This window comes from Ctenopharyngodon idella, chromosome 10, assembly GCF_019924925.1.
Source record: "Ctenopharyngodon idella isolate HZGC_01 chromosome 10, HZGC01, whole genome shotgun sequence".
NCBI classification, from domain to species: Eukaryota; Metazoa; Chordata; class Actinopteri; order Cypriniformes; family Xenocyprididae; genus Ctenopharyngodon; species Ctenopharyngodon idella.
This window is the reverse complement of record NC_067229.1, coordinates 41774572-41792356: the sequence shown is the minus strand read 5'-3', so window position 1 is coordinate 41792356 and position 17785 is coordinate 41774572. Positions and strand designations below refer to the sequence as shown.

The 17785-nt window shown below is 34.6% G+C and overlaps 2 protein-coding genes across 3 annotated transcripts; one reads left to right on the top strand and one right to left on the bottom strand.

The window, feature by feature from the left end:
• Nucleotides 1–2544: 2544 nt before the first annotated feature.
• Nucleotides 2545–9490, top strand: plekhb1 (pleckstrin homology domain containing B1). Its single transcript, XM_051908315.1, has 6 exons — nt 2545–2548; nt 3745–3897; nt 3983–4085; nt 5015–5054; nt 5140–5233; nt 6785–9490. The coding sequence occupies exons 1-6, from the start codon at nt 2545–2547 to the stop codon at nt 6916–6918; spliced, it is 528 nt and encodes a 175-aa protein (XP_051764275.1). The 3' UTR covers nt 6919–9490.
• rab6a (RAB6A, member RAS oncogene family) lies at nt 8851–17267 on the bottom strand. 2 transcript variants are annotated; one of them, XM_051908012.1, is made up of 8 exons: nt 16998–17267; nt 15750–15808; nt 15559–15612; nt 13805–13910; nt 12589–12700; nt 11785–11878; nt 11441–11507; nt 8851–10208 (listed from the first exon to the last, which is right to left on the bottom strand). In XM_051908012.1, the coding sequence occupies exons 1-8, from the start codon at nt 17065–17067 to the stop codon at nt 10144–10146; spliced, it is 627 nt and encodes a 208-aa protein (XP_051763972.1). In that variant the 5' UTR covers nt 17068–17267; the 3' UTR covers nt 8851–10143. The 2 variants fall into 2 exon arrangements, with proteins under 2 accessions (XP_051763972.1, XP_051763971.1); XM_051908011.1 differs by lacking the exon at nt 13805–13910 and adding an exon at nt 13576–13681.
• Between the last annotated feature and the right edge of the window lie 518 nt (nt 17268–17785).

Below are 17785 nucleotides of genomic sequence, written 5' to 3'. Positions count from 1 at the left end.
ATGTGTGTATATGCTGTTGAGTGTTTATGAATGTGTGTTGATATATGTGATATTTGTTTCCGTTAGAATATGAGGCTGTGTTGATATATGTGTACAGATTCCAGATATGTAAGTTAGAGGTTCTTAGACTCTTTCTGTGCCGCTGTTATTCTACATATAATTGCAGTGATGATGAGAAATATTGGTTATACTTTATTTTAAGGTGTCATTGTTACAGTGTAATTATATATTTAAGTACAGAGTAATATTAATTAACAACATGGACTTACTAAATAGGGTTAGGGCAGGATAAGGGTTTGGTTGAGGGTTAGTAGCATGTAATTATGCATAATTTACTGTTATTACTATGGTAAGTACATGTAACATATGTAACAAGGACACTAAAATAAAGTGATACCGAAATATTTTCTCTATTGACATTTTTCATCATAAAATAATCTCAAGGGCAGTGAGAGTCCCTGCGTCAGACGTTGTTGGTGAGATGAGGCCATCTAGTGGCGGGCGTATGTCAAACTCACGTTCAATATCCTTAATATTAGTTTAGTTTTTTTAAATAATAATAATAATATAAATTATTATTATTATTATTATTACTATAAAATAACTTAAGTAAATATTATTTTTCATGATTTAAATACATTTTACATGATCGTGCATTGCGATAAAGACATTTCTAAAAGCGCACTGCTGCTAAATGTGTTACTAGCTGTTCAAGCAGTGTGTAAAAGTGTTAACACGTTTAAGGAGCCTGACTGTAAAAATCAGAAAAATTAACATGGCTAGAAGTGTTTACTAGATTTTAAGGGTAATTCCTGATTTAATATGTTTATAGGTCAGTTATTTAGATGGTTTAAAAACATAATTGGCTTGATATGACTACTTCGCTTACTCAATGTTTGCTAAATTTAGCTAAGGGTGAGATTAAGGTAGGCTATGTGAGTGAACATGATTTGCTGTGCCTGTAGGGACGACATTAAATCAAAAAATACAATAAGGTGGATTTTAGGTTTAAGGTTAGTCTGTTTACCCAAAAGTGAGATTTTAATGTGAACAGGTTTAAAAATTTATGTCAACAGTGCTACACTGATAACAGGATTAACTATATAGACTTAATATAATACACAAAAACATGAAGTAGAGATTGAGTAACATAAGAAAGGGAGAGAATATTCCACAGATGACCAGTACTAACTCACATGGTGCTGTAATCTGAGATTACTGGTCAAGTGAAGCTTCACTTTGGCCTGTTTAAAGGATTAGAAGAAGAGTCATCAAACTATTCCAGCAATATAACCCCCTCCAACTGCTGAGACGTCTTACAGTCACTGTCATCGCTCACAAACAAAAGCACAAACTCTGTCGTCACGTCAAACAAGCACCACAACATTGGGAATACTTCTATTGCTCTTGTGGCAGCTGACTGATCAATGGCTCTGCTCAAATCTGGCTTGCTCTGGAGACAGTGTAAGTGGAGGAAGATTATTCATTTATATATTTTTATAGAAATAGTTTTGAAAAGATATATCAAAAGTCATAATCTGCTCAATGCACCTCTAAGAAATGGAAGTAATTTATGTTTTAAGCAAAACAATTGTGGAAGAAACAAACCTAGTGTGAATATTTTGTCTTAAAAAAACAAAAAAAAAAAACAAAGTGCAGTTGCTTTTGACATTTTCCAGACATTTAAATTAAAGTTAAATGATCTAAATTGGAAAAGCCTTGATATTAGGACGTGTATAAGTATTGAACAGCACAAATATAATACAAATTTGTCTGTTGGGTGCTTTTTTGACAGTACATTTCTGCTGACAGTGATATTTACCATTTCAAAGTATATATATGCGTGTGTGTGTGTGTGTGTGTGTGTGTGTGTGTGTGTGTGCATATATATACAGTTATTATATTAAATAAAATGACTGTTCCAGAAGGTCTGTTATGAAACTCAGAGCCTGACGCTGTTTGCAGTAATAATCCTCTTACGGTCAGTGTTACAGAACAGTAGATGTTAGTTATAGACTTCAGGTTGTTCTGTATACTCACCTAGAGAAACCCCAAATGACATATTAATTTAAAAAGAAATGATAACTGCATTTAATATAACAACTTAAGAATGAAATATTCTCCCCCTTTAAGATTCCTAGCTAATTGTCTTGATTCTTAAAATAAAACATGCAATATAAAATAGTATGACTGGTAATTTAAAATGACTAAGTGACCTTTATATTCTCTATTAAAAATAAATATAGGTCTATTCTTTGATAGCGCATAGTCTTGCAGTTAGTAACATCTTAAAGAAGTTTTAGTTGCTAGAGTTAACTTCAGTGGAAGCCTTTGTGATAAAGCATGTTATGTTTATTCCTATGTCCATCCATTGTATCAAATACACAAGAGTTGCTTTGAACAATCAGGTTCTTATAATCATTTAGCTGCCGTCTTTTAAATCTGTATTAGTAGGCCTACTGTCATGGTGTTTTGAATGTGACTTTTTGAACAATGATTTTGAACGAAGCTGTTGATTGAATGATTAAATGTCTTACTTATAACATGCGTAAACACGCTCATTGCTGCCACCTACTAGTGTAACCTACAGAAACATTCAAATAAAAAAATCAATGAACGAATCTAAAAGGAATCAAAAGATTCACTGGAATGAATTAAAATGGCAGCTAGTAGCGGGCATTTTAGTTCATTCCAGTGAATTGAATCTTTTGATTCCGTTTAGATTAGTTCATTGAAGGCTCTTCCGGGATGGTGTAATAAGCTAGGTAATGAAACTTGGAGTCGACTCTTGATTCCCAATGGCTCTGACTTGAAGAATCAATTATTATTGGAGTAATGGTTCCAGGAGGCTTTTTTTTTGGAAGCGGCTATTTGCACTAAGTGAAAATAGCATATTTTCTTAGCGATAGATGCTATTTACACTAGGTGAAAATAGCAATAGATTCTATTTACACCATGTAAAGTATCAATTCTTTCTTTGTAATAAGAGTAAATTGTAATTAGATGTTATCTATACTTTATATTGACAGACACTATTTGCACCTCAGTATCTTTGTACATTAACAAGATGCAATAATATCATAGAGTGTAAATGATTATATTTATTAAAATTATTAAATGGATGCTGCCTTATTGGGAGAATAAAAACCCTCCCTACACCTTCCCCTAATCCTACCCAATAAAACCTTTTAATATTATTAAACACTCGTTCACAGTTTATTTCTACTTTTAGAATTTGTTTTTTCATTTTTATTGAAAATAAAAGCAAGCTCGAAAAAAGGCGGATTCAAACCTGCGTTGATAGCATTAAAAGCCAGGCCTGCGAGCCCTATTCGCTACTGCTGCACCACTGAAGATGTTGCGGAGCTAGTGTAAATAGCATTTGCCAACAAGGGATGCTATTTGCACTTTTTTTTTTTTCAGCAAAGCAATAGAATAACCATTTTTGATTGCCCAAATAACCTTTCAGTGAAAAGTTCTTAAAAGATCCCTTTTATCTGAGTGTGAAGAACATTTTAAAAATCTAAAGAAACTTTTTTGACTATAAAGAACCTTTTGTGGAGTGGAAAGGTTTTATGGATGTTAAAGGTTTTTATGGAACCATCAATGCCAATAAAGAACCTTTATTTTTAAAGATAGCATGAAGCTGTAGAGAATAGTTTGTCTGTGAAAAGACTATGGAAATAGAGACAGATACTCTATAATATTGAATTTTATTTTTTACTTTGTTAAAAACGTTCACAGCTTCAGTCCTCAAACGCTGGAAGCTGAACTGGTGTGACCTGTGGATAGATGGGAGTTTTGTTTTTTACAAATCTGAATCCAGAAGAGACTATGAGACCAGAGTGAATCTGAAGGCCACCTGTGTGAATGTGAAGTCTGGACTGGAGTGTGCAGGTAGGAAGGAACTTATTTATTCAGTCATGTAGAAAGTGCATGTTATGAAAATACTTTAATGCTGTTGTAACTGTGTCCTGAGCAGGTGTATGTCCACCTGAGAGTCACCCCCGAGAGAATCTGCTGGTTGTTTATCTGAGGGATGGATCTACGCTGATCCTGTGTGCCAACAGTGAAGATGAGGCACTGTAAGTCTTGACCTTTGACATTTTAACTTAAAGGGTCAGTTCACCCAAAAATGCTCACCCTCATGTCGTTCTACACCCGTAAGACCTTCGTTCATCTTCGGAACATAAATTAAGATATTTTTGATGAAATCTGATGGCTCAGTGAGGCCTCCATTGACAGCAAAACAATTTACAATTCAGTGCCCAGAAAGCTACTAAAGACGTATTTAAAACCGTTCATGTGACTACAGTGGTTCAACCTTAATGTTATGAAACGACGAGAATACTTTTTGTGCACCAAAAAAAAAAAAAACAATGACTTTATTCAACAATATCTAGTGATGGGCGATTTCAAAACACTGCTTCACAAAGCTTTACGAATCTTTTGATTCGAATCAGTGGTTTCAGTAAACGAGGCTTCGTTACGTCATAAGTGTTTCAAAATTTCAATGGTTCACCACTGAGGGGTGTGACTTTGGCAGTTTGATACATGCTCCAAACCACTGATTTGAATCAAAAGATTCGTAAAGCTTCGAAGCTTCATGAAGCAGTGTTTTGAAATCACCCTTCACTAGATATTGTTGAATAAAGTCGTTATTTGTTTTTTTGGCGCACAAAAAGTATTCTCGTTGCTTCATAACATTAAAGTTGAACCACTGTAGTCACATGAACTGTTTTAAATGCGTCTTTAGTAACTTTCTGGGCATCTGAAAGTATTAATGAACTTTCTGGCAATGCAGGCCTCACTGAGCCATCGGATTTTATAAAAAAAAATATCTTAATGTGTTCTGAAGATGAATGAAGGTCTTACGGGTTTGGAATGACATGAGGGTGAGTAATTAATGACAAAAGTTTCATTTTTGAGTGAACTAACCCTTTAACCCCTCCCACAACAAATGAAGCTCCACCCACTTAACCCTCTTATTTATTTCCGTTCAATCCCATTTCAGGGCCTGGAAACTCACGCTCATGGAGGCGAAAAGAAATCCAGTGAGTGTTATTCTTGACACACAGAATGGTTTTCTATATTTGCTTTAATATTTGATTCAATTCACATTTCTTTTCACTCTCACAGGTTTTCACATACAATCCCTATGACGATACTTACCAGACCGTTCCGATTGACAGCCATAATGCAGTTTACATCATGCCAGGTACAGGGTGTGGAGGTAAATATACAAACACATCCCTCATTCTGCACAAAGCACAGAGATATTTATGGTTAAATGGTTATTGCATTTTTTTGTTTTTTTATACATTGATATAATACATTGGTATTATCAGTAGTATTATTACAACAACCATATAAGTATACTGTTCATTCATTTTCTTTGTTAATAAAGCACTTAACAACTACTTTAATTCAAAGGGCATAAAAAAAAGTCATTTTTGTCTCCAAAAGTCCACTAGTTAAAATATTTAATTCAATATTTTCATTGAAATTTATATTATCAGCTGATAATTTAACTGAAAATAGAATTGAAAAATGTACTTAAGAAATTGTGCAGAATATTATTTTAGATATTTTGTTAACACTTTACCATAAGGTTCCATTAGTTAACATTTGCTAATGTATCAGCTAATATTAACTAACAATGAGCAATACATTCATTACAGTATTTATTATTCTTTGCTAGCATTAGTTATCAGTGTTGGGAGTAATGCATTAAAAGTAATGCGAGTTACATAATCAGATTACTTTTTTCAAGTAACTATTAAAGTAATGCATTACTTTTAAATTTACAACAAAATATCTGAGTTACTATTTCAAATAAGTAGCGCAAGTTACTTTGTTTTCCAATCTATAGACTGACAGCTCTCCTGTCCCCATGTTGAGAGAAATCTGGAGTAAGTGCAGAGGTGTTGTGTGCGCTGTGTGAACATGATGATTATTGTAGTTCTACTCACTTGCACAAAAACAGATTCAGTATTCCTCAAAATGGATGCAGTGAAACAGTGAAATGCAACTCAAAATATTTGATTAATTAAATGTTAAATAACACAAATATACTTTATGTATTTAATCTCACTTTATTAACCAATGTCTTTGCTGCTGACATTCTATGATCTAATTCAACCATACTAATAAGCAAAAATTACTTTAGTTAAACATCACAATTGTGTTTAATATTTTTGTTTTTATTGCTATAGTAAGAGTGATGAACTTTCTCCTCCCGCAATCCTATTCTTCTGCTATCCAGAATGGCAGCACAGCTGAAAGGTTTGTTTGAGCTGCGCCCTCTACTGGAGTGAATTTAAATTTCCCTCAGCTTGAGGCTTATTCATTTCACTTCTGGTTTGACAAAAATATAACTTTTTTGTTATTAAAAAACAAACAACAAAGTCCAGTCCAGGTAAGAAAAAGTTACGCAGAAGTAATGTAGCGCATTACTTTCCATAATAAGTAACTAAGGCAGTTAATCACTTTTTAGGGAGTAACGCAATACTGTAACACATTACTTAATAAAATAACTTTTCCCAACACTGTTAGTTAATAAAAATACAACTGATTTTAATAATGTATTAGTAAATATTAAGAATAATAATGCTTTAGAGGTATTTTCAATGTTAGTTCATATTAACTAATGTAGTTAACTGATGTTAACAAGTGGAACCTTATTGTAAAGTTATCTCTTTGTTTTAATTTTTTTTTTTTTTTTAATTATGTTCCAAAAAAACAACAGCAGGCATACCACTAAACCTGATGTGCTTCCCTGTAGGAACTCAGCATGTCTGGGTGCACAGAGAATCTGATGACAATTTCGGAGAGCAGATTGCATTGGGGCTCCTGGCTGGAATGGCTGCGGGTGCAGCAATGCGTTCACTTTTATGGATGCCCTTCTGGTTCTGCTGAGGACCAGTCAGATAGCAGGATGAAAGAATACACTGGAAGAGACGTCCATAAAGCTCAGCGAAAGCAAACGCTCCTGTTCCTGCATATAAATATGTAAATATCAGAATAGCTGCAGCTGTTTTAAACTCACTGGGCATTAAGAGGTCAATCAATGTGTAAAAGAGGGATTCTAGCTGCTTCAAAACAGGACTGTTAAACAGATTTTTTTTTCCCTAATATGTGAAATATCAACAGATATTTCTGTAACATATCTATAGAATAATTCTGCACATAACTAAGGTTGTATTTTCTTGTTGTTATGATTCTGCTTTGTGTATAATGTACATGTAGAGCTTTGCAAATTTGTTCAGTTTTGTCCATGATTTATATTTGTTATCTTGTCAGATATCTACTATTTGTATTTATAAGTAGCTCCAAAACATTTTCTAACTATAAACCACGTGGAACCCTGAATTTATTATATTCTATAGCATGAGGTTTGGGAGTGACCGGCAGACCTTTGATTGCTCTCCAAATATAAAAATCTTGTGTGTTTATAGGAATTTTCTATCCACCTTTTTCCTGCGCCCCATGATGCTTTGCGCGAATTATGGGAGTAACTTCCGTTAAACTGTAAACAATCAGCGAAAGGTTCGCATTATGAGCGCAATAAGCATTTTCAAAAACTGGGTGCAATTCAGTCAACCTGACGGATAAGGATTATTTGTAGCATAACCATATGATTATTTTGAAATGATCTCTTTCAGTGAGTGGATATTTCCCAAACCGGAAGTGCCTCCCGTAATCTCAGTAGGCTAGTTAGGAAAAAGGTGGATGAAAATATGATGCTGAAATAGTCACCAAAAGCCGAATATATTCATTATAATGAAGGTTTGAGAAATGCCTTTGAAATATCTCAATAGAGTACCTCAGGGATGACGTGTTTTTGTAGGCAAAACCCGGAAGCGAGTTAGCATTTTAGGACTTCTGGTTCCATCTCCCCAAAGTCAGTGGGTTTTTTGAATGGTTTTTTTTGCTAAATCGCCTGAAATAAGGTCTGTGGTTAACAAAGCCTCTAAATATTTTCACGTTTTGATCTATGACATAAAACACACCAGTTATAACCCGCTTGTGATTTTTTAAACCTTTATTGTGTCTTAAAAACGGCAGTTGCTAACAAATTGCTAAAAGGGACTACTTCCTTTGGCGGGGACTTTAGACGTCATCATGACAAACAGGACATTTGGACAGCATTTCTCATGAAAAAGTGGATAAGTATTCATACACAGCGCAGATCATAATCAGCGAACATATTTTTAAATAAAGTTGTTTTCTAAATAAAGTTTGAGGAAGCTTGGTGGTGGTGACGTTGATCCGCGATCATGGTGTGCTGTAATCCGTTTATAGCCTGCTGTTAGCTTTTTATATCTGACAACTTTATTTAGGCTTCAAAATGTAAAAATGTTGTGTTAACTTGTAAAGATTATCTTGATAGACAAAACGTGTAAGTGTCATAACCCTTTGTTAAACACAGAGCTTATTTTTTGCGATTTTCCAAAAGTCTATGGGAAAAATGCATAGGTTTTCGATCGAGGGAACCCGTGTGCCGCTAACTTCCGGGTTGGCCTACAAAAACACGTCATCCCTGAGGTACTCCTTGACGAAAGCTGCATAATGGAATCAGTTCTCGTGACTGACCACTAGAGGGGGGCAGAGCAGCATTTGCATCTGGCCTGTTTATGCGCTAATGTACTACCTTGCAAATGTATAAAGTTACATTGTTGTGCAACACTTATAAATAAATAAAAAGCTGCTACCAGACGCAGAAGCACAAAACATTTGGAATTTCATTTTCTGTGTTCGCAATCAAAATTCACTGCTCTGCACATTTACCAACTTCTTGATTAACAAACTAAGTTATACATCCACCAATCAAAACAAGAACAAAAAAAATTGTTGCTAAATAAAGTTTTTATTAGGGATGTCTCAAGATGCTGGCCAATTTTAGCAGTGCAAATAATGAGCATTGGCGTCAAGCAGCACTGCCTGACGAAACTGGTTAAAATCCATTTGAAATGTATGAGACCATTTAAAGAAAAAGCAAAAAAATACACAAAATACACTAAATCTTAGAAACGTTTAGATCAGTCTGGGGCCAAAATATCACTGAACATTTAAAAACTAATGTAACAGCTGCTTTGGGCCAGAATATCTCAACGTCTCTGTCTATGAATTATGAAAAACCAAACAGTGTTTAAAAACAAAACAAAGATATTACAAATAAATATTAGGGTTCATGGTTGATTCAACAAATCAAGAAGAAAACAAACCACATCTAGTGTGTCATTATTAAAATAAATCAAACTTTACAATGCTAATAAAAAACAAACAAACCAGTGGAAGCCCAATAAAACAAACCATTGAAGGCAACGGCTGCATATTATCTGTTAAACCGGATCTGATAATTCCCTTAATATACATATTTCTTTACAATAACTGTATATCTCTTTGACTAAGCTATTGGCTTTCTAATGCTCAAAATAAGATGGAAAGAAATCTAATAAAATGACAACTAAGCAGAAGAAAAAAAAAAGCACAATGCTTGAGCGGCAACCGAGCTAAAAGCAGCACTTGTTCCTCGCAAACTCCAAAAACATTTGTTTTTACACTTTCCTTTCTTCCTTCTGAAGAAGAGACATCAACATCGTCACGGATTCAACGCACTGTAGCCACATGTGCTGAAAACTAGACTTGGAAATTTCCAAAAACGCTCTGTAAACCTTTTGTCCATCTCTGCACCGTCTTTACGGAACAACGTTTAGAGAGTCATCGCATATTCAAATCTGGATATCCTCCTAATTGTAATTTCATTTATTTAACTTGGTTTGTTCCTATTCATGTCATTATTACAGTAATACAAGTATTATTTCACATAAAACGAAACATGAACAAAAACAACACTTTATAAAGCATTTTGAGAGCGAAAAAAACAAAAACACCACAAAAGGTGTACGATTAACGGAAACAATTAATAGAAAAGCAACATCATACACATCCACGTTGTGCTTTCGAATTTAAAGTCATTTGAGTGGGTCAGTGGAAACGAGGGTGATGGGCAGGTAGTGTTCTACTTCTTCCGGGTGGGCGGAGCTTCTGCAGAATATCCAGAGAGATGCTGTGAGTGCAACTGAGAGCGTCTGAAAGAGCGACAATAAGAGACACGGCACAGAAATGTCGACTGAAGCCTCAGCATGAACAGCCGCCTTCGTTGACTGGCTGCTCTGGCGGCTTTTCTAATTTTATGTCGATCACTGAAGGAAAAAGAAATTAAGGAAAAATTTTGTAGTGTGTTACACAGCAACTCTTATTGAGATGGACAACCAAGTACTAAAACAAGCAACTGCAAACAATTGTCGGTTTGTCGCGTTCAGTGTAGACAGCTTTTAGCTGTTTCAGCGCGGCGTGATGTGACAACGGTCGCGTCTAGTGTAGACACGGTGTTAAATAGGCAAATACTTGACCAAAAATTGATGCACCTCTTGATGGAAATAAATGTTGTGATGTTATTTCCATCAAGAGAATATTTTTTGTGCACCAAAAAAACAAAATAATATAGTGATGGCCAATTTCAAAACACTGCTTCATGAAGCTTCGGAGCGTTATGAATCTTTTGTGTCGAATCAGCGGTTCGGAGCGCCAAAGTCACATAATTTCAGCAGTTTGGTGGTTTAACGCGCGATCCGAATCATGATTTGACACAAAAGATTCATAACGCTCCGAAGCTTCATGAAATATCCATTGAAACTAGTGCTAAAACAGTGTTTTGAAATCGGCCATCACTATATAGGTCGTTATTTTGTTTTTTTGGTGCACCAAAAATATTCTCATCACTTTATAATATTAATATTGAACCACTGTACTCACATGAACTGATTTAAATATGTTTTTAGTACATTAATGGCTCTTGAGAGAGGAAATGTAATTGCTGGCTATGGAGGCCTCACTGAGCCATCGGATTTCAACAAAAATATCTTAATTTGCGTTCCGAAGATGAACGAAGGTCTTACGGGTGTGGAACGGCATGAGGGTGAGTAATTAATGACATTATTTTCATTTTTATGTGAACTAACCCTTTAAGTATTTGCCTATTTAAAAGGGATAGTTCACCCAAAAATGAAAATTCTGTCATTATTTACTCACCCTCAAGTTGTTCCAAACCTGTATGACTTTCTTTGTTCTGCTGAAAACAAAGGAAGATATTTGGAAAATGTTTGTAACCAAGCAGATCTCGCCCCCCACTGACTACCATAGTAGGAAAAATAGATACTATGGTAGTCAATGGGGGGCGAGATCTGAAACATTCTTCCAAATATCTTCCTTTGTATACAGCAGAACAAATAAATTATAAGGTTTGAAACAACTTGAAGGGGAGTAAATGACAGAATTTTCATTTTTGGGTGAACTATCCCTTTAAATCCAAACAGCAACTTTTTTTGGCCAGGCAGTGAATGCAAATATGTATGCATATATTTGTGTAGGATACTGTCCTCTCTGCTCTTGTCTTGTGTGCTCTCCATACCAGGAAGAGCTGCTGCTACACGCCGGAAAAGCTAGAGGAGACAAACACAAGCCCCATTACTAAACTCTCACACTAGGATCAGGAAAAAACAAGCAGTGTGAGTGTGAGTTTGAGATGGTTTGCAATCAGAAAAGTTGAATATTTAATCATATGGATGCTTCTGAAGACACTGATATAAGAGAAATGTTCAGTAATGCTCTTTTCGAATAATCATGCAAAAAAAAAAAAAAGTTTGTGATTCAGAGATTGATTCTCAATCATTAAAGCACTTCTACTTTTGGATCAAGTCAAATCTCAGTCACACTCACCTGTTTGACGTTGTATCCGGCTTTAGCACTAGTTTCAATAAACATTACATTCAGTTCTTTGGCTTTCCTTTCTCCTTCCTCGATAGAAACTTGCCTGAAATGAGCCCAAAAACACATGTAATCATTACTATTTGCCCACAGATTCAGATATTTAGCAATTTTGAACAGATTAAGTATTAAGTTTTAGTTTGTGCCATTTCATAAATGTGCCTTGTCAATGGATAAATATGTTAATTTTATGAAATATTGCATTTTTGTAAATAAATTGTAAGGTTGCATTTATTTGATCAAACATACAGTAAAAATAGTAATATTGTGAAATATTACAATTTAAAACTTTTTCCTATTTTAATTTATTTTAATTTCACGTGAACAGCATCAGAGACTGACATGGAAGAGAAGAAACTGTTGAATAAAGTCGTTTTTTTTTTCTTTTCACGCACAAAAAGTTCTCTCATCATTTCATAAAATTAAGGTTGAACCACTATTTTACCGATGTCTTTACCAACTTTCTGGGCCTTGAAAGTGGCAATAGCGTTGCTTTTTATAGGGGACCAGAAACCTCTCAGATTTCATCAAAAATACTTTAATTTGTTTTCCGAAGATGAACGAAGGTCTAACAGGTTTGGAACAAAATGATAATGAGTAATTAATGACAGAATTTTCATTTTTGGGTGAACTAACCCTAAATATTTGTGCAAATTTTTCAGGATTCTTTGATAAATACAAAGTTCAAAAGAACAGCAATTGTGTAACAAACTACATCATAATGTTCCTAAAAGGTTGCAATCATTTAAAACGAACCGTTTATCAGCAAGATCTGTTTTGTTTCCCACCAGCATGATTATGACATCACTTCCCCTTTCTGTTCGGACATCATCGATCCATTTGGTGGTCTGCTGGAACGAGTTGACATCTGTTGAGGGGATTTCAGAGACATTGGGTTAATACTTAAGATGAGCCTTAAGGAGTCTATGGGGGAATCCCAGGATCATAGACAGGCAGACACAACTTGCAGGTAGAAAAAAAATAGGATAAAATAAGAAGAAAGACAGAAGGAAGTTCTAAAGCTGGAAGCGACTCTGTGCTTATGATTGTGTCACAGGAACTCAGTCTGCAGGGAAAAAAAAAAAAAAAAAAAAGACAAATCATCTTTCATCTACATCAACTACATTTTATCAGTCTGTAAAATGATGAACGAATTAAAATAAAAAAATATTATTTTATATGAATAAAAAAAAAAAAAAAAAGTAACATTTAATGAAAAATGTAAGTATTTCTAGCGAATATAAGAATGTACTGTTAAAAATAAAAATGTATCATTCTTTTATGGTGGGACCAGTGAATGTTGAGTCCTGAGGGGGTAAAAATTAACTTTTGGCCACAACTGCCAAAAATGTACTAGTCATTTATTTTTTATTGGACATTAAGCTGTATTCTGCATTCTTTTTATAAAAAGACATTTTTTCTACATATGAAATTGGTATTATTTAGCTGTTTTTTTGTAAACTGGGCTACACTTTAGCTGCTCATAAAACAATGTCCTGTTAACCTTAAAACACAAAGATATGCATGTAGTCCAAAACAAAGGTGTCTTCCAAGTTTTTAGCACTGAATTGCATTTGCAAAGCAAAAAACATGTTACAAAAAAATAAGAAAGAAGACAAAAAGAATGAAACTACAGGAAAAAACTCAAAGGATGTGAAACAAAAAAAAAAAAAAAGAGACTGCGTTGAGATGACAGACATCTTTCCTCTTCCTTAAGTTCTCCCGCCGAGGATCCACACTCACTTGTGATGTCAAAGACTACCACGGCAACTGTAGAGTCCCGGATGTAGCTGGGAATCAGACTGCGGAAGCGCTCCTGTCCTGCTGTGTCCCACAGCTGCAGCCGCACCTGACCAAATATTTTAGCACCAGAGTTCCAGCAGAGAGAGAGAGAGGGGGGGGGGGGGAGAAAGGGGAAGAGGAAGAGGTAAGAGGAGGGGAACTGGACGTAGAATGGGTCTCAGATACCTACTTGTGATGTCGTAAACTACAACAGCAGCAGCAGAGTCTCTGATGTAACTGGGAATGAGGCTACGGAAACGCTCCTGTCCTGCTGTGTCCCAAAGCTGCAGCCTGATCTGTGTGAATGGAGAACAAACAAAAGAAAAAGAGGGGAATAAAAGGAAAAAAAAAAAAGAGGAGAAATTAAACGTTCAAAGGGGGGAAAAAAAGGTAAAGGAGTGGAATGAAATTTAAGAAATAAGAAAAAGCAAAGTGGATTGAAAAGATTTCTCAAGCTCAGGATTCGGGTTAGGGAACGGATTAGGGTCTTCAGATGGGCTCATGTTAGTAGGTTTATAGGGCCCTATGTTTTCAGAATCACTCACACTCAGTCATAAAAATGGAATTTACCGTAAAACGTGGAATGTCACGCAATTTGGCACGTTTTGGATGAATATATCAAAAGTAGGGCTGTGCACTTAATCAAATTGTGATATTGACTAGTGTCAGTGAATATTAAACTGCAAAAAGACTAATAATAATAATAATAATAATAATAAAAAATTATTAAAACTATTAAAAAAAAAATACAATTTTTAAAACATTAATATATTAAATAAATTGTTAATGTTTTACACCTTCATTTGATTATCAATGTTTTTGATAATATATTTGTATTAAATCATAAATCCAGAAAACACACAAGAATTTCTGAAAAAAATAAAATAAACATTTCATAGGGCCTATTATTGTTAAAAAAAAAAAAAAAAAATTAATGTTAAACTTTTGCGAATTCAACTGATATAGACATATTTTTGATTATTAAAATTTAATTAAACCATTAAAATAGAACCCAGAAAAATTAAAACAAAAACAGAATTGAGAAAATACAAAAAGTATTTCATAGGGCACTAAAATGTATTTTTTGTTCAACTTTTAATAAATTGTTGCTGAACTGTATAAGCTTCATGGTTTTAATTAATTAGACATGCTTTTTGACATTTAAATTAACCATTAAATCAGAGTCCAGAAAAGTTAAAACTGAGGGAGAGAAAAAAAAAAAAAAAAAAAAAAAAAAGGAATCCAGAAAAAAATAAAATGCAAAAGAGAATTTGGGAAAAACTAAAAAGGATTTCATAGGGCCCTAGGGTTATGGAATGGGTTATGGTTGGGTTATGTTATCAGGACTGCAGATCTTCAGAGTGAAACATTCCTACTCAAAACCAATCAAGAAGAACAATTCTTTACAGAAAAAAAAAAAACATACAAATGAGAGAGAGAAAGAGGCTGAAGCAATGGACACACCAGGTGTAGAGAGGCACAGGACTTTCTCATGGTGCAGTTTACACTGGGCTTTTACAGACACATCATCTCACCAAACGTTCAAATCAACGTTCAACAAAGCAAATAAAAATACTAGGGCTGCACAGTAAGAAGTTGTAAACATTAAAATAATCATAATAAAAATAACATTTCCATAAAGAAAGAAAATTTACATAATCTAACAATATTGTTCTTACAACAATATTAAACAAAATAGCAATGACATTTAAATCATTATATATACACTGCAATAAAATTCACTTGCAATGTTTTTAAAAATGACACATTGTACAGCCATACAGAGTATTGACCAATGTAAGATGTAAGAAAATTCAAACAGTCATCATTCAATAGCATCCCAGACGTCATTTGTTTTACAATCTTTAGATTTTCATGCATTTCGTTCCTTCAAATCATTGAAAGGGACGTGATTTATTGGTAAAACAAAAAATATTTACTTACTGTTCTGTCCTCAAGATACATTGTTTTCGACAAGAAATCGATTCCTATTGTCGCCTGCAAATGAAAAGCAACAAAACTTTAAGGAAAAGGACTCTGATCCATGCAACTGATCAGAAACACCCAAAATAGAAACCAAACAAATCAGAAGACTGTTTAAAATGACCCAGTGAGTCAGAAAAACATTCACTCACCTGGTAGGTATTATCGAAACTGTCATACATAAATCTGGTAATCAATGACGTCTTTCCCACTGCAAAATCAAATGAAAAATTAACTGGTTACTATCGAAACATTACATATGAATATCTTTGAACAAAAGCTGCTGGCATACAGGTCACAACTTCACAAAGACATTTCTACATTACTTTCATTGCCAATACATTTTCCTTGAATGCAGAAGGAAAAGATGCAGCTAATTACATAATTAAATGTCTATTTCTCACAAGGTCATTCCAAAAGCATAGCTTTAAAAACAAAACAACTTACTAAAGCAAAAGTGTATGTATGCATAAACCTGTGCACACTCATTTCTGATTCACATGCAGGGCAACTGCAAATTTGTAATAGATTAATCTAAAAACTGTGAATGAAATTGCATGTCTATGTAAATATATGCAAATAGTGTGAATATTTGCCATGTCTATTTTCCTACGCAAATGTTTTGAAAGGCCAAACAATTTTATGCTTTATACTTTTTGCTGAAAAAAAGTATAAAGAACCTGCAAAGCACCAGGCCTGATGTGCTGTTGAAATCTGGGACCAGTGATTTTTTTTTCTTTCTTTCTTTCTTCTCTTTTTTTTTTTTTTTTGAAATTGACAGGCCATTGACATATCTCAGAAAGGGGAATGGCTCCTCATACAAAGACTTTAATGTTATCTAATAGGCAACGTTGGTGTTTATATCTTAGGAACACATTCAAGTTCTCCTAAGCTTTTTAATATGAGTGTTCAAAAGCCAAGATCCAGAAAATTCCAGCATGTCAGCAAAACACGTTCAAACACGAGAATATCATGTTTACACAGGAGACAGACAAAAATATACTGTGAAATGAATACGAAAAGCAGTTCAAGACCAGACAGACGAAATTTGATTTCACTATATTAGTGATGGCACCTCACGATTTATATGGCAGTGATGATGTTTGCTAAAACCTTAACCCCCTAAACCAAACCCTCACAAACCTGTTGATATTAAAAGGTTAAAAGAAAAAATCTGTTTTGGCTGATGTGATTACATTTGAAGTTGTCATCACTATCATACATGTTGGTCTTTGACATGTTTACTGGATTTGGATAACAAGATATAGCCAAATATGTAGAAATATTCCAGCACACACAGAGATATTTAGACATTTCCATTTAGATACTGCGCACACAAACTCAAATACACACTCATGAAAACAGAGAGACCAGTATGATCGGTTCGGTTCGGCACTCACCGCTCTGTTCTCCCAGAAACACCAGCTTGAATTTGCGGAGCGGGTTACCGAAATCTCCTGCTGCAGACATGCTGCCGGTTCCACTGGGCCTAATGTGGGTGTTAATGTGTTGCTATAACTATCAAAATGCTCTAAACAAGAAAATAAAGCGGTATTTCGGTTCAGTTTGAGACTCTCAGCCGCCTATTCAGGCCCAGTTCTGCGCCGCAACCTACCATGATACTCAAAGAGGCGTGATTGACAGCTGAGCTCAGCCTATAGAATTAGAGAGAATACAATGACTGCGTCTATTAATCACAGCGTTATGATGACATAGTAGTACTGTAGATACTAAATTAGGTCAAGTATTCAAACTTTATATCAATATTAATGTAATTTAATCTATAATTTAGATCTTTGGAGCATTGCACTTGCTGCGATGTCTTTTCATAATGAAATATAAATTTAGCAGGCTTCTTTCGCATCAATAATCAAATATATTTTTAAACGTATTTTTTTTCTAGTTGAAAATGTAATAGTTCTTGAACAAGCGAGCGGAATCCGGAATGTTGTCTATATGTGGAAACAGGGCGGGACTCCAAACAAGTTAGATTGAGCTCTGCAAGCCACCGGCGCCACGTCACGTTCCTAGCGTCATTTGCCCTGCAGCATCATCATCGCATTCCGCTACCCCTTGAACTGTGAACAGGGAGACTTTTCCAGGATTAAATTACTCTGTTGCTCCCAATATTAATACATTATACAATGATATTCAAATGGAGGATATATTACACTAACGCTTGCTTTCT